Source organism: Anoplopoma fimbria, chromosome 3 (assembly GCF_027596085.1).
Source record: "Anoplopoma fimbria isolate UVic2021 breed Golden Eagle Sablefish chromosome 3, Afim_UVic_2022, whole genome shotgun sequence".
Lineage (NCBI taxonomy): Eukaryota > Metazoa > Chordata > Actinopteri > Perciformes > Anoplopomatidae > Anoplopoma > Anoplopoma fimbria.
This window is the reverse complement of record NC_072451.1, coordinates 24,898,545-24,915,769: the sequence shown is the minus strand read 5'-3', so window position 1 is coordinate 24,915,769 and position 17,225 is coordinate 24,898,545. Positions and strand designations below refer to the sequence as shown.

At 38.6% G+C, this 17,225-nt stretch overlaps 2 protein-coding genes across 3 annotated transcripts; both read right to left on the bottom strand.

The window, feature by feature from the left end:
- Window positions 1–1,264: 1,264 nt before the first annotated feature.
- slc25a42 (solute carrier family 25 member 42) lies at window positions 1,265–12,186 on the bottom strand. 2 transcript variants are annotated; one of them, XM_054626675.1, is made up of 8 exons: window positions 11,900–12,186; window positions 9,216–9,394; window positions 8,536–8,647; window positions 8,341–8,366; window positions 7,888–8,054; window positions 7,603–7,719; window positions 6,887–7,038; window positions 1,265–5,985 (listed from the first exon to the last, which is right to left on the bottom strand). In XM_054626675.1, exons 2-8 carry the CDS (start codon window positions 9,306–9,308, stop codon window positions 5,660–5,662), a joined length of 993 nt encoding a protein of 330 aa, XP_054482650.1. In that variant the 5' UTR covers window positions 9,309–9,394; window positions 11,900–12,186; the 3' UTR covers window positions 1,265–5,659. The 2 variants fall into 2 exon arrangements, with proteins under 2 accessions (XP_054482650.1, XP_054482651.1); XM_054626676.1 differs by lacking the exons at window positions 9,216–9,394; window positions 11,900–12,186 and adding an exon at window positions 8,787–8,876.
- Window positions 12,187–12,739: 553 nt separating this feature from the next.
- Window positions 12,740–16,551, bottom strand: armc6 (armadillo repeat containing 6). Its single transcript, XM_054626672.1, has 7 exons — window positions 16,109–16,551; window positions 15,142–15,227; window positions 14,494–15,064; window positions 14,226–14,371; window positions 14,000–14,131; window positions 13,676–13,813; window positions 12,740–13,558 (listed from the first exon to the last, which is right to left on the bottom strand). The coding sequence occupies exons 1-7, from the start codon at window positions 16,227–16,229 to the stop codon at window positions 13,346–13,348; spliced, it is 1,407 nt and encodes a 468-aa protein (XP_054482647.1). The 5' UTR covers window positions 16,230–16,551; the 3' UTR covers window positions 12,740–13,345.
- Window positions 16,552–17,225: the final 674 nt, after the last annotated feature.

Here is a 17,225-nt window from a genome sequence, read left to right as displayed (position 1 = left end):
TAGCTCTTTTCTTGTGATGCTTTTTACCCAAACGTTCCCAGAAATCTGTGCACAAAGAGTCTGGTCCGAGCTCCCTGTCCGGTTGGAGAAGAAAACCCAGACCAAACGAAATATTTCACCTAATTTAAACAGCTTCTTAATTAACACAAGTAAAATACCCTTTAATTAATTACACATGATTCATTTTTTGTCTATATAATATGATGAATCTGAATCTAATCTCAAGCAATTTATATTTATAATATCAGACATTTTAAATAATCAATATTGTTTCAGTTTGCTCATTTATTCCTCAGGTTCCTATGTGTCCGTGTTGCGTTCACGGTCAAGTTCAAAGCTAAAGCAAGGCCTCAGGCAGGGTAGAAGCACCATTTGACCCAGCTCATCTTCCCTTGGCCCCCATAGCGGTGCTGCACCGCCACCTACCGGCCATATTGGGAACTGCAGCCGGAGGAGCTCACTCATTCATGGGGAGGCAGCGTCCTCCAGTGGTCACTAGATATCATTACATACCATGTGCCCAAACAAAGACACGTTTTTCTCAAGTGACCAGGGAAGTAGATGAGCATAAAATCTGCATGAGCAATTGAAAATGAATACAATTTTGGCATTAATAAATTAATGAATAACTAATGTTCCATTTATACTTTACGTATTGATTATATATTATCATTATATTATATATTTTTTATATTCATTTATTATCAAATGATTTATTATTGACCAATATATCCTCATTTATTTACTTATTTATTTATATATCCATATACATGTATTTATTTCTTTATTTCCAAATATATTATTTATACTTTTGAAGCTATTTTCCAAATATATTTATTTATTTTCATATATATATATACATATATATATATATATATATATATATATATATTATTTACACTTATATTTATTTACTTATTTATGAAGTAATCTCCAATGTATTTATACATATTCTGTGTCACTTTGGGCCATTACTGTTAACAGTCCACTACATGAGCTTATTTAGGTTATGCTTTCATGTTTTGTATTTTATTTTATCTTAATTGACATTTAATCTACTATACAATAAACAATTTGTTTATTTTAAAGTAAAATAATGACACAATGGACTAGTCTAAATGTATAGCGTTAATGTCAAGTACCACACTGTAAATTTTGTTTAAATTTAAATTACATCTTATAAAGTTTGAATCCACAAGAACAAAAAGACATCATTCAGGCACAGAAGTAAAACAGTGACGTAATAACAAGCATCAATCTGTTGTTAACATCCAGTTTTATTTTTCATTTGATATTTCAAAACGTTCCTACAGATACACCATCATCAGTAGAGATTAAACACAGGGTGTGGTATTAGTAGCTATGTTTACATTCAGTTGGCACAAATCACTACGATTGACAAAACAGCGTTCTTATTGCTGCTTCACTGCAACAATAGCAATACAAGGTGATCTGTTGGAACATGCAACACAGTGGCATCATATGTCTGCATGTCGAAGTAGGATTACCCACAAATAGGGTTAAACAATAACATTTGCTTTTACAAGAGCAAATTTAAAAAACATCACATCTTTTACCAGCTTTGTAGTTGTGGTGATTCAGTATTCTTCATCATTTGGCCACTGTCAAGTACTCAATAAAAAACTTACTTTCCTTTCAAAACTAAAAGTTTTTTGGCATTTGATGATTGTCTGAGGTTGTGTCCAAGCTTGTTGTTACTCTCCTTATCAGTGTATTTAATTATGTATTTACCTACTTCCCTTGATCTAAAGGTAGATCTATAGGGAGAAGATAACATAACGATACTCTTCCAATTGAAATAAGGACACAAATGACCGTCAGATGTGCTTTGAAATTAGTCCTGGACTGGTTGGAATGGATTGTTCTAAATCTGCTAGGGAGGCAAGGTTTATGCATCTCACCTTAGACAGCAGAACACTGCAAGGCAGTTCATACGTTTTACAAAATTCAGATACAAAAACTGGACCTTAAGTAATACATTCAGTCACAGAGGTCTAACAATCTCCAAACTTCAAACCATCTTCTGCCCCTTAAATATTTGTAACTTCAAGACCGAAGCCAAGGCTAGAAAATGGAAGCAACCTTCAAAAAAGGTTAATAGAAGTAGCTCAGTCAAAGTACAAACGTTACTATTCTTTTCTAGGCACTTGAGATTCAGTAACTACCCATCCCTCAGCTTTCAGTTACTGTTTACTGTCGTCTACAATTACAGCATTCCTGCAAGCTTCAGCTCAGAACATGTGCAGATTTCAAGTTGTCATCGTTCAAACCTCAGCTATAATTATTTCCCACCTGTTAACAAAGGCAAGGGATAAAGATAACGTTGATAAGTTCAAGTTATCTCTCTTTCTGGGAATGAAAACCCAGTTTCCCTCATCTCATGGTTACTAACTCAGTGTTTTCAATAAACCTGCTCTCTAGAACAACGCTATGATTTACTGAACAAGGAGGAAAACAATCACAACAACCATGAACACAGCTAGAATGAGGATGACCAGGCGGGTCAGGGGAGAGTTGACTTTGGTGAATGGGGGTTAAGTGTAGTAGCCTTTCCAGTACAGGGCATGGCATCCAATCTCAATACTTCTTTGGTTCTGACCCAAAGCTTTGCTCAAATGAATGGGCAATGACGTCACCAACACGTAACTGAGCATATGACTTCATATGGCGATCTTTAGCGACTTTTGGAGCTAGTGCTAGCTACTTTCATTTGAAAAGAGTTGGCAACACTGCAGATGACACACTTTTTTGTTTTACAGTTACTTTAGTTATTTTTTTGATCAAATAATTTCAGATTTCAATCATGGATTTACCCATTTCGTACCATTTTTTTGTGTGCTGCTTGCGTTTGTACATATTTATCATGTAGAAGTCTGACCTTCTGTTAAATGGGGAAAAAAGGGGTTTTATTTCTTAAAGTGGCAATAGACAAGTTTTCTCCCCCTTAGCTAAGTAGTAGGCTGTTATTGTTGGCGCTGCTGTTACAAAGACAACCACATAGCTTTCCGTTTTCCTCAGAGCCTACTAGGGACAAATTAAACGACTTATTCAGTCCATCAGGGAAAAAACAAGAAATATATTCAAATACATTGTAAAATTAACCAAACAATTACAAGCATTATGCACAAGAATGTGCAATGACGTCACTAATATGCAAATGAGTTATGAGGTCATCTGGAGAGGTTTAGCTACTTTTGGAGCTAGTGCTAGCTACTTTCATTTGAAAAAGAGTTGTCCACACTGCATTTGGTTTTCCACAGATATTTCGGTTGTTCCTGCAATGTACTGCAATGAACCTAGATTGACAATTTTCGGTAACTGGGGATTGCAAAAGCACTATCATGTTCCTGTTTTAGTCGCACAACATTTTATGCACTTCCTTTGTACCACAAATCAACCCTTCATTTCCCCCTGAAATCGTACCATTACATTGTAAAATCAACATTTACGTCATGATTATAAGTTAAAGCAAAACTCTTGTCTATTGCCACTTTAAACTAACCTAGATAAATTGATCAATTGATAAATTGATTACTAAATGGTCAAGAAATGTATCCAATTTGAGAATCGGGTAATCTTTTAAATACAGAAATCACAACACATTGGTTGATTAGAGATTCTCAAATGCTAAACGTTGCTTTTATACAATAGTGATAATGTTGGGTTGTTTGTCTGCTGGTCAGTAAACATACGGTAAGCAATGTTAAAATATTACTCAAACAATTACGGGCAGTTTGTCTGTTAATTAAAAAATTTATAGATTAACCAATAGTGAAAAATTAGTAGTTAAGCCCAAGTAGTGTTTTTTAAAAAATACACAAATTACAATACCATTAGTACAGTATTACAATATTGTTTTTTGAGTAACTTAACTAACTAACCAACTATTAGTTTCAGTGGAGATCCTCACACTGGCTTCACAGAGAAAACCTGCTGCTTTCCTCTATAAAGACGACACTTTCCTGCACTCTGCTCCACCTGGCTCTGCTCCCAGCTGCTCCATCAGCTCAACCATCCTCCCTCGGTATGTGAGGTCTAAGTATAGAAACTATTGACACTCTTCAACGACTGTGAGCCCCCTGCATCAATACTGTTTAACACTGTGTTGACCACAGTTGAATGAAAATTGAGCACCCTGTCCCATTCTTGACACTACTCCACATAAAACATTGATATGTAAGAATGTGATGAACATTTGATTATGTGCTGAGGTAAAGTACAATACAGAGAACACTAAAATACATCAAATCATGCCTGTAACGGAGAACTCAAATGATCTCTCCACTCGGTGTGTGCATATTTCCAGTCAAAGTCATTTCCAGCAAAAACCGGCTCTTCAACTAGTGTTAAGTTTTAAACAATGCCCCCTGCAGCTGCCGAACCAACAGCAAATGGAAGACAACATTCAAACACTTCTATGGGTCTGTGTTAGTCTATTACCAGTGACATACTGGAGCTAGACAGAAAATGAGAAACACCTTTCAATATTGAAATCCAAAACAATACAGCTAGAAGATTACTGGAGATAAAGAAACACCTCTCACACAACGTCACAACAACAGAACATTATACATTTCATAAAGGTAGTGCTCATTGCAGAGTTGTTGTATTGGGTCACATTAGACTGTCCATGTGTTCCTACTAAACTGGTAAAGCATTGTTTAGGATCTCAAAGTTGGAAAATTACCTATTAACTTGCTTAATGTTCATAACATGGGACTGTTTGTCCAAAGGAGTTATTTTCAACTAGTATTCTCGTCTCGTACAGATGTCTGTCTAATCATTTGTCTAACACATTCCAACAACTAAACTTTCCATTGTCATTGACAATGTTTTTCAAAAAGCCCATTATATATGATCACAGTGAAAACAAAGATAATAATTTGGGCACTCTTTATACTTCATAAACGTTGGCACTGGCATAAAATCTAGCTCATTTGTCTGAAGTCATCACTACAGCTGATCTACAAATAAAAGTCTGTGAATTCAATCTTATAGATACAGGACTCATAATGATTCAATATATTCAACTAGACCCAAAAACTGGCCATATGATGGCAGTAATAGTTATCTTTGTGCTACGGCAAGATTGTTGCTCCAAAATCGTACTCTGACAATTTTTGTGCTTCAATACACAAACACCACTAACATCATATAATCTGCAACTAGCTCACATGAGAACCTTTGGTATAATTCCTTAAAAACAAAGACACACTCATGACAAAACTAATCTCAAGGGGGCATATCTTACGGTTATTAAATCAAATGCTTCTTAAAATGTTACTAATAAATGTGTGGCAACCTGCATTGCACTGGAAGGTGTCAGTTTTAAGCAGATACACAAGGCAGTTGGGAGACCTCAGTGTGTGCGTGAACCTCTAAACTCTCAGACTGACACTCACAGGCCTGGTCCACGAGGGCAGACGCGTTATAAATTATGTGCACACATAATCACACAGAAAAATCACTGAGCATATTGCACTTAGCTGTACATGACACCAGTGTGTACAAACCTCACTCCTACAGGGACTGTACATCCCTCGCTTCACACAGATAAAGCGAGAGAATACATAAATATCCCGCATCCTGAGCCAGTGTGTGTTTGCACAATCACCATTTTCCTCCCTCTGTATCGTTATTATCGAGCTGTGTAGCCCATCTGATGCAGTTTCTTCAAGAGAATCTGAGTAAGGTCAAAGGTGGTGAAGCTGATCCCCACTGCAATGGGCCCTTTGACCCAGTTCATACTCAGACCTTTGTAGAGTCCACGGATGACCCCTTCCTCAGCTACAATCTCCTTCATGGTACCCAGGATGGTGCCGTAGGTGTGACCCGTGACTCCTGCAGTCTGCATACGACGTCGTACCACATCCAGAGGATAAGACGCAGACTGGCCAAGAAGTCCTGCACAGGCTCCAAACGCCAGACGTTCATATGAGTAGGGCTGTGGGCGCCCACTGCGCTCTACATGGGAGAGGAGGATGTTAGGAAGTGTCATTTATACATGCTAGGGCGACTTGCGACTTAATCAACATCATCCATTACTAAAATACGTCAATTTGAATAACGTCCTTTGGGGCGTCACATGAATGGCTACGCCTGGTCAAAGGATGCATTTCCTTGGAGAACAAGCTGGCGCTATGAAACGTCCCCCAAGTCCTCAATCAGTAAGTAAGTGTAAGAGATGCAACAATCGGATGCTCTCTAAACTCTGTAATTTCCAAATGGCTTAGGTCAACGATACAACTGCTATAAAATACTTCCGAAGAAAACGTCGGCGGAAGCATTCCAACACGTAACGTTACACCATGCGCCATGAAATGTATTGGAATGTAGTTTTATATTTTCTGTTTACTTTTACAGCCATTTATGAGTGAGAATGACAATCTGTAAATCATTTCAGTTATTTCCTTGCCCCGCACTGATAAAAAAATTTTTGCCAGTGAATATCTCAACTGCATATTACACCAGTGTTGAAATCAAAGCATGACAAAAACATCTTAACTTTAAAGTCAAATACTAATAAATATATGATATATGATTCTCCAGTTCAGGAAGAGGGTTGCTCTGACAAACTACTTGAATTATTCTATGTGTCACAGCAAACCTTTTGAATATGAGGTCCAGTTCTTTCTGATCAGGTATCTGACAAATATAGTCTTCTAACATTTGTTTGTTTTTAAGAGAAAATTATTTAATATTAAAAGATCAATTGACAAGTACTGGGGGTAAAATAATATTTATTGGGAAATAAAAAAATAATCGTGCATTTCAAAAATAATCTTGAGAATATTTGATAAATAAGTCGTTAGCTTAATGGACTAAATGAAACAATATCATTAGACATGAAAGAAGTCACCATTACCTGCATGTGATTTCTTCAATGTCTCATAGGTAAAGAAGCTGAGACCAGCATAGGGAATAACACCCAGCATGGTGGGATTAAAGCCTCGATACAATGTCTTTAGGCCCTCTTCTCGGGATATCCTCACAAACACGTGCAGGATGTTACTGTACCTAAACAGTGGAGGCACCAAAAACAAAACATATTAGCATGAAAGTAAGTGAGAAGCACTGTGTTAAGTCTATTCAAAGCTAAACAGCTAAGGCACAAACTACCTCAGATGCCTATGCGGTGGAGACAAGAATCCATTAAAACAAACAAGTAATTTGGTTGTTTCACCCACTCATTGTTTAATTTTTCTGACTGGCAAAATGTAAGACCACCCACCAAGTCTTTAGTAATTAATATTTACTAATAATCAACGCCTTGAATCAGTGCCAGCAACAAGAGTACCGTCCCTTCGAGATCAGAGACCTGACAAAAAAATATTTATTGAGGTTGTTCCAAATTGTACTATAACAATTGTATGTCTTTATGATTTACTTTTCAATATGGTGGCTTTTGATAAGCCGTCCAAATGTTCCATATTTTATATGAAACCTGAACCTTGTATCTAATACAATCTAATCTAATCTAACGCAGCCCCTTGTTTTATTTAGCTGTAGTGCTATTGTCAGAGTGTATATGTGTTAAATGCCCACTGATGACTGTGTATTGGCAGTTAAAGATGACCTTACATTTCCTTTGGTGTTACAGCCATCCTAGCTCGCACCATGTCCAGAGGATAGGTCACCATGGCTGCTGTGGCACCCGCCATAGACCCCGCCAATAACCTTGGAACTGGAGGAAGGGCTCTGGAACACAGAGAAATACAATTGTATGTGTATCAGCCGTTTAGATTTGTTATTACTCCACAAGACAAAGAAAATCTTTGCTCTGAGACGTCAAAAGTGTCAAGATCAAAGTCATTAGATGAGCCTACAGACCGGATTAATAGGTCCACTAGTTCGTCCAACACTTACTTCCCCTGAAAGCCAAAGTAGCCTCCCAACAGTCCCTTGTACTGCTCGTGTGCACAAAACTGGATGGCAGCGTATGGGATGACTCGCACCATGGTGGCAGAGTTGCCCCTCCACAGACTGAGGAATCCATTCTTCAGGTAGGTGCGGTAGATCAACCTGTAGGCCTCCTGTAATGTAGTGTGTACACATAAACAACTACATGCTCATGATTGATTGATGACAATCAATCCATCTTTGTTTTTAAACTTGTTCCCTTGAAATAACATAATCTTAAAAACTAATATGTTAATAAATGAACATTAGCATGATAATAAAGTTCATCTAAACTGTGTATTAAACTCTAAACATGTGGCTTATGTTAACTACAATTGTTGTGAATGAATCTCTTGTTATGAATGAGAATCACACAGGTTTTTACCAAGAAACTGACATTAAAAAAGTGATCAAACTTACCTTGGCAGAGAATCTTGCTGAAGACACTAGAAAAACAAAACATATGTGCAATATAAATGTCCACTCATTGTCTCATTGATATCAATATATCGCAAACATAACATTGATTCCAGATATAATTTCATGGCATCCATGTGGGTAATTTCTAATTTAAAAACACTTTGCAATTTAAGGTCAGCTGAGAATTCAACTTGCCTTGGAAGATGATTTTAGTCCTGTCCAATGGAGCGACAGCTGTCTTGGCCACAGCCCCCGCTAAAGCCCCAGAGAAGAGCGAGTTGAGGACAGACCGGGTTTGCTTCAGGCCCTGCACAGCGATGGAGGAATCACATTCAGGGTCACCAACAGAGTGCATCCTGTGAAAACTGCCTCCTTATGTGAACAAAGTTGTGTTTGAGATGCTGTTGATCATTAACTTGGAGTTATGTAAGGATAATCTGACTAACCAGTTCACAAAACATAACAAATAGGAGCAGATGTCCTTAAATGAACCGAAGACAGAGAAGAGGCCATGACGCTCCTCAGCTCAGTACAATTCTCATCTCTTTCACATGCAATACAGCAGAGCAACAAGCAGAGACAATTTCCCTTAAAAAAAAAAAAAAAAAACAGTACACAGATAAAACACAGACACTGAAATAGCATTCGGATGCCACGATAATTCTGCCATCGACAATAATCAGATAATGATAAGTTTTATTTTTTCTACACAATAATATAGTCATTGCTCACTTTGATCAATGTTTCTAGTCTATAAATGAGACAGCTGATTCAAATATACGGATAAAAAATGAACTTCGAATAAAAAAAGAAAATGAAATGGTGGAGGTTTTCCTTAAAGCATTGAAAGAAGGATCATGTTTAAAAAATGTCACCTCATAGCTCCCTTCTGACTGACTGGAGGAAGCCAGCGGCAGCACTTCTGCCGGCGCGAGTGTTGCCCGTTGTTCCTGAACTCCACTCCCCATCCCCGAGGACTATGCACGGCTGTCACTGAGCCGGCTCATGAATTCAACCACTGCACGGGGGGGGCACCAACACCAGGTGCTGAGAGCTACAGCGGAGAGGACGAGGTCAGAGAGAGAAAAAGAGGTCAGTTTTATGTAAGTCTTAATATAAAACAATTCACAGGAACATTCTGGTGGTTAAGCTTCTGTGTCAGGATCAAGTGACAAGCATGGCATTGCCAAGATGGCAACACTGTCTTCAAATTAAGATTTTGCAATCAGGACCATAGCTAGCTTCGTCATGCTGCACTTGCAGTGAGTACCAAATCATTAAAAACTAGCTGTGTGTAAACCTGGAGACACAGACATCTGTTTGTAGTTTAGAACTTTCTTTGCACTCCCCCTGCTGAGTAAACAAGTGTCAGGTCAGCATGTGATGACTGACAGAGATGGTGTTTATCTAGTCAATGTTAAGACGAGTAAATATTTCCCTCATAAATAATCCAGTTACCTTAAACCAACTGCCACACCTTCAAAGGCTTTATGAAGACACCGAGCTTAGTAGAGCTACAGAAAGTTACACCCAGAAATACCTATTGTAGGTGAAAAGTGTCATAACAAAACATGCAAAGACAAGAATACAATTATAGCCCCTTTAAGTCTTACCACATGCGATGAACTTTTGAGAAAGAACATAATCTTGGGAAATCTTATCATTACAAACGAAGATGTCTGCATGTACTACTATGAGCTAATCATTTCACTGGACAAATCACCTATTCACGCAACCTTCAACCCCGACAGGCTCGTATTACACACTGCCCACATTTAACAGTCAAGCTTTGCTCAAGCCAAACCACTTTAAATAAAGCACATCTCAAAAGTTTTAAATGCAGTATTTAAACTTAAGATTTGTTGGCCAATATGTTTAAAGTTGGCATGTGTGTTCGTGTATGTCGGCAACAACTATTTTTATGATTGCTACAATTTTTTCAAACATACATGTATGCTATTCTTACAACAGCAAAAATAGTGACAGATTTTTATGTTCTACATACTTTTATTAATCTGCACTCAATGTTTTGTTGTCAGGAATATTATGTATGCTATTTTAGGGTTTTAGATTTAATAAATTAAGATTAAATATTGAGTTTACATAGTTAATTTGCTGTTATTAACACCGCAGTTTGTGCTCTCGAAAGAACATTTTGTTATATCTAATAGATAACTAAATGATTATCCTATTCTGATTTACTTTTTCATTAGAACATTATTCCATTTAATGTTACAGTTCCCACTGAAAAGCTGTAATACTTGACTAAATATAAGCTTGATCCAGCTTTAAAACAAAGGCCAGAACTACTTGATACTGAATATTTTTTAACATAATTGGGAAAAATTCTACTAAAGACACATCCAGGTTCAAGGAGTAAAGCAACAGTCAGGAGAATCAAGCCAAACAAGACGTAAAGAGAAAGCCATGAAACAAGTGAGTAAAAGGAGGTTCTGCTGAAAAGCAGAGTAGTCAAGGGCAACTGATATTGGTGTCAGTATGAGGGGGGCTTCAAGTCAGATCCATTAAGACACATAATGTGTCTCCTTTCACCTCAACCACTGTCCTTAATCTGGGGTCGTCCCTCAGCTCTCCCAGCAGCCTCCTTCCCCATGCATATCATTTTATGGTTCCTTGTTTCTTACTTCTAGTCATAACTGTTTGGTGTGCCTCAGGCTTGGCTGCAGGACTTTGCCACTTATCATCTATGATCCACTACACCACTAACAGTACCTCTTCAAGAAGTACTACCCTGAGCCTTCCTCGTAGCACTTATTGCACTCGTATTAGTTGTTGCACTTACTGTATTTGTATCAGTTCGCTGCACTTATTGAATTTGTATTTGTTTACTGCACTTATCCTATTCGTAGTAGTTTGTAGCACTTATTGTATTCGTATTAGTCTGTTGCAATTATTGTTCTCGTAGTAATTTGCCTCTGCACTATACTTTTGCTCTGGTTTATGCTTTAAGATGCTTGTTTAAGAAAGGAGATGCACTTATGACTTCTGGTGACTAGTAGTTCTCTTGAATACCTATGTTGAATACACTTCCTGTAAGTCGCTTTGGATAAAAGCGTCTGCTAAATGACTGTAATGTAATGTAATGTAATGTAATGTAACATGCTATACACAGCCATGGAAAAGGTAGAGCTACCCTTGACTATAAATAGTGTTAATGTTAAACATGTAAATGAATAGATACACAGCAGTGAGTTGCTCTAGGGGACAGCATTGTACTATGAGGGGTTATTCTCATTTGTCCTTCTTGTTACATGAGGCAATAGTCAGCATTGTATACCATATGCTACCATTTTCCTTGGCATGTTAAATAGTATTGTTTTCAAATGAGTTGTGCAAGTACTATCACTGCATAACTACAATGAAAAGTATGGTTACAATACATACACACATACATACATACATGTCCAGAATTAGACATGCATTCACACAATAATCACCATGCTTCTCTTTCTGTCTCACAAGTCCAAACTTGTCCCCTGAACGACTCACCCAGACATATGCTAGCTGTCAGTAGTCACAACCACCATCAGATTCTTACCTTACAACTGTGACATCACTGCGAAATGTCCTCACTTGTTGCGTTGTTTCTAGCAGGTTCTTCAGAGGCGGTTTCCAAGTTAAGTTAGCGAAATAGCAGGTTGAGAAACGTGAGCTAGCTGTTAGCTTAATGCTACATCACCGTGGATGCTACTCTCGTTGACAGTGTTGTTGGAGTTTCACTAGCACGCTTGTAGTCCCCTGGTGTTGAAGGCACTTGTCTTTCACACATTCATCATACCCATTAGCTCTGGAGTGACTTTCACTGGCTGGCATCGTCCATGCTGTTTTTATTCCAGCCGTCACTAACCGTGACAGCGTCGAGGTGCTGGGTTCTGACAAGGACGAGCCGCGGGGCATTCTGGGAAGTGGAGTCTGAAGGAGAAGGGGCCTGTTTGGATAGGTCGGTTAGAGGGGTGTGGACAGGAGACACAGTGATGTTTCTCCTGTAGGTTTTTCTTGTACTCAGTGCGTGTGATGATTACATTACATTACATTACAGTCATTTAGCAGACGCTTTTATCCAAAGCGACTTACAGGAAGTGTATTCAACATAGGTATTCAAGAGAACTACTAGTCACCAGAAGTCATAAGTGCATCTCCTTTCTTAAACAAGCATCTTAAAGCATAAACCAGAGCAAAAGTATAGTGCAGAGGCAAATTACTACGAAAACAATAATTGCAACAGACTAATTCGAATATAGTAAGTGCTACAAACTACTACGAATAGGATAAGTGCAGTAATGATGATCTACATAGAGCCGTACAGCAACACAGGTCTGAAGCACCATAGGTGAGTTTTATCACAATCATGCAAAGTATACACTGTATTTGTTGTCAGTGGTAGGTTTTACTATCAGATATTAAAGTTGTTCACTGTAATGATGCATATACAAACTTACAAACATAAAAAGGAAATGTGTAGATCTAGTCAAAGTATAAGGCATTAAATACATGTTAAAATGTGCCAACGTGGGAAAGGAATCAACATGGCATAGTGCAGATTAACTATTTGCATAGAAGCATATACACTTATTTATTATTTACCCATGGTCGCAAAACACACAAATGTAACTCCTAACATCCTAATGACATTACTGTAATGCAGAAATAGTATCAGGCAACAGAACATTTGTGAACAAAATAGCAATAGCAAATAAAATATTTCACCAGGATTACAATTACCTTAATTCCCCCCATGGGGATCAATAAAGGAATATAATAATAATAATACTACTTGTCAAAAACAAAAAAAAGGACTGGACAACCTTTTCAACCTCTGACAGGCGCTGTCTGGGACTAGCCTTTTCCACATCAACAAATATGTCAATCTGGGTTGAAGCGTTTGACTCAACTCTTGGCTAGGTACACCAACATAGCATTTTATTTTGACTAAAATTGCATTTTAGGCAAACTCATTATTAGGAGTTATTGCTCTCCTCTACTTTCAGTTGGTGAGGCTGCCATGTTTGCCGGTCCACAGCTCTCTGAGCTCCACCTGGCATCCCAGATCTCTGAGGGCTGCTTTACCCACGTCATCACAGTCTTGATGGGTCTTTAGTGCCTGAGTTATCAGGTCCTCTGCTCCCATCTCCAGGATGGCTTGGCTTAAGTTACTCATACGTGCAACAAGGTTTCTCATCAGCATACATGCCTGTTTCTGATTATAAATAAATAAAACAGGGACATAGAGAGTTATCAGACTGTCAAAGGACCTGTTTTTTTTTAAAGAAGCATATTCATTATTATTATTATTATTATTATGACCTCATATTACCTGCACATTGAGTGAATCTTTGTGTGTCTTCATAGCCTGCACAGCAGCCAAGGCACCTCCATTTTCCATGATGACTTTGCAGTTGTTGGGTTTACGCAAGGCAAGGACAGAGAGGCATGCACAGCCATGCTCACATACCTACAGCAGAATGTGAACATAATCTTAGGACATTTGTAAAATGTATTTCTAACTCAATTTAATTGTTATCCAATAAAAAAATGAAAACAACCATATTAATACTACATTTTTCCACTAAATAAATGGTAAATACTTTATCAAACCTATTCACAGTCAATCAGTGTGTAGGTGTGACATTCAACTCACAGCTGAGTTGCTGATGTGTTTGTTCATAGCAATGACAATGAGCTCGACTCCACCAGCATCAACAACTGCATCTTTCACATCGTCATTTCCTGCTACAGCTCGTATTGCACTGAGGACCTGCCGAACCAACTCCTGCAAAAAGGACATCAGTTCAGTGAGCATAACAAACATGGAGGTTGAATCTTGAATCAGTTTGTATCACAATCCCTTGTTTTTAGGTAGCTACCGGTATCTCATAGCTGTCCGCCAGCAGCGTCATGATGAGTTTCAATCCTCCAAGATCACAGATGTCCTGACAGAACTCATTCCTTACAGCCAGACGGGACAGAGTTGCACACAGCTCACTCAGAACAGAAGTATTATCAAGGTGAGCTGGGAGGGAGGAACACGGGAGATAAAGGATATACATTAATGAAATCAGACTCTGACTAAGAAAAAGACAATGTAGTTTTTCTGCAAAACACCAATATAAACTAGGCATCAGCTGAACTCACTTTTTGCAGCGTCAATTAAAATCTTAAGTCCATTGTGCTCAAGAACAATAAGCTTGGCGTGTTCATGAGCTTGCCCAAACGTTACGCGGACATCATCGTCAAAGGTCATGAACCTGAGAGCGGCAGAGGCTTCCTTGACCAGCTCAGCACTTCCACTGTGTTGTGTAATGGCACCGGTCAGAAGTGGCAGAATGCCCCCTTTTACCAAATCCTGCCGGTTTTGTTCATGTTTCAAACAGCAGTGACGCACAGTGCAGATGGCTGCACGCATCACAGAGGAATCTGCCTTATAATTCTTAAGGACATTCAAAAGGTACTGCTTGCCCTCTGCATCCAACAAGTCTGGCTGTCCATCTGTCAGTGCAGCAAGAACAGACAGTGCAGTCAACACAGCCTCCTGCTCCTCCACACTCTTTTTGCAGTAAGAGAGGATGACGGGGTAGGCGCCTTTTTGGGCAGCCAGGTATCTCTGGGCAAATCCAAGTAAGCAAAGCTCAGTGAAGCGTTTTAAGTCTGCCGTCATTTCCTTAAGACCAGATGAATCTTTTCCAACTCGGAGGGAATCCAACGCCTGCAAGTGAAAAAAGACGTGAGGTTTGGAATCTTTTGCAGTCAGCAATACCCTTTCACAAAAAAAACAGGACTTACCTGTAAGACCTCATGTGTTGGCTCCTCTTGTTGGTTATCAGATGATACACCTGGTACAGCTTTTACTATACAACTGAGGTTCACACCTGCAGCCACACATAAGATTGGGGTTAATGAAAAAAAAGAAAAGATTTAAAAACATGCATAGTTCAATAAGCATGCAAAACTAAGTTCAGAGGCAGCCAGGTATTTGCATAGGAGTTTGTTATCTTCTTCAAAATCGCACTCTTTGAGGTGGATGACAAAAATCTAAATGTAGCAATATCAACTATCCAAAGAGGATTTTTGAAAACAGATCAGTCACACTGCAGCTTAACTCCGTGGGGGTTGTGGACAAATATTCAAGACAGAAGCCTCCAGTTAACTCAGGGATGAAAAATAAATTACAATTTAATACTTAATTGTTTTAAACTCCCCGTAAAGGTACAGAGATGTTTATATATAGCAGTCTGCAAGGCCACTACGAGCGTTTTGTGGGCGGCTGTGGCGTAGTGGAGAGCAAGGTAGTTCTCCAATCAGAGGGTCGGTGGTTCGATACCCGGCTTCGGCAGTCGATGTGTCCTTGGGCAAGACACTTAACCCCAAGTTGCTCCTGAAGGCTTGCCATCGGTGTGGACTGGATGATGAATGTTAGTTAGAGTCTGATGGTGGCACCTTGATGGTAGCCTGTCATCAGTGTGTGAATGGGTGAATGATATGTAATATACTACTGACTGTAAGTCGCTTTGGATAAAAGCGTCTGCTAAATGACTGTAATGTAATGTAATGTAATGTTTTAATTGATCAAAATTGTCATGAACCAGCTGGACATACTGATACACTTCATTCTGATTCTGAAGTTCATAAAGATCATATCAGACTTGGCCTCATTCTCATAGAGACAATAAACAAGCTACCCATGAACAGTCAACTACAAAACTGTACAATAATCATCTCCATCAGTCACAGTTCTTTCTAGCTACGTTACCTTGAGACTCAAACTGCTCCACAGCCTCCTTCAAAGCCTCATCAGGATCCATCTCAAACTCGTCCATGTTTTCCTTGACAGCAGCATCAAAGGTTTCCTGTGTGATCCTCCGCTTCTCCATTTCTCCCCAGTTAATGTCCAATCCGAAGTTAAGTGTGTAATTACAGGTATGTCAAAAGATGAGAAAACTGTCTGTTCAGTTTGAACAAAGATAGCTGCTAATAGCTAATGTTAGCTAATAGATGCTGTGTTTCTGCTCGTTTAAATTCTCAAAGTTACCGTTTCATAAAGCTGCTGTACTGTTATGTTCTTTACCACTTAATAAAGTATCCTCATTAATAACATAAGTCAAATCCCCTAACTGTTACCACCTGCTTCACTGATATGAATGAACCGTCCACCGCTGTCGATTTACGCAATTTGCGTAGACGGAAGGGCGTGAATTGTGCGCAACAACTTAAGTGAATACTCCTCAAAGGGTCCCACTCATTAATGTGTCCGGTTGAAACAAACCCTGCAACGCGTTGGTTCCGCCAACGTTAGTTCCCTTGGTGTCTCCTAAAGACAATATTCAACCATTTCATGACCTGTGTTTTATCACCGGCTGACCACACGGGAATGTATTTACTAATAGACAAGCCATTATTTCCATAAGGAGAGTGAGGGATTGCTCCGTGATTATCCGTCATAAAATACACAAATATATACTTTTAAGTGAAAGCTATTTTGACGAATTTCCCTTCAAAATAAAGGAAGTATTTTAGTCATTTATAACACGGTAAACTCCCATATCTAGTGGATATCGTGAAATACCCTTTAGAGGTAATTATTGTATTTGTGTTGCTGTGGTGTCACTACAATGACCTGAATTAAATTGGTACATTTTTCACTTAAAGCCTCCCCTCTGACTCACCTGTAGAAATAGGTGAGCTGCAGCCAAAGTGTTTGATACCAAGCAGCTGTACAATAAACCACAGAAATATCTGGAAACATGTCCATCAATGTTTTATGCTTTTCTTTTAATTGCACCAGCTGACTGTCCAACAAAAAAAACCTGCTCAGTGTAGTGCTGGCACTTATATTTGGTTTCTTATGTTTCCTGCAGTGGTTCATATCA

Coding starts and splice junctions, on each gene's coding strand:
- slc25a42 (XM_054626675.1), bottom strand. CDS start 9,308: ATGGGGAGTGGAGTTCAGGAACAACGGGCAACACTCGCGCCGGCAGAA. Junction 8,055..8,340: donor CAGCAAGATTCTCTGCCAAG/GTAAGTTTGATC, acceptor ACTACATTACAG/GAGGCCTACAGGTTGATCTA. Junction 5,986..6,886: donor ATTGAAGAAATCACATGCAG/GTAATGGTGACT, acceptor TCTCCCATGTAG/AGCGCAGTGGGCGCCCACAG.
- armc6 (XM_054626672.1), bottom strand. CDS start 16,229: ATGGAGAAGCGGAGGATCACACAGGAAACCTTTGATGCTGCTGTCAAG. Junction 15,065..15,141: donor CAACACATGAGGTCTTACAG/GTAAGTCCTGTT, acceptor TTTCACTTGCAG/GCGTTGGATTCCCTCCGAGT. Junction 13,814..13,999: donor AACACATCAGCAACTCAGCT/GTGAGTTGAATG, acceptor ATTCTGCTGTAG/GTATGTGAGCATGGCTGTGC.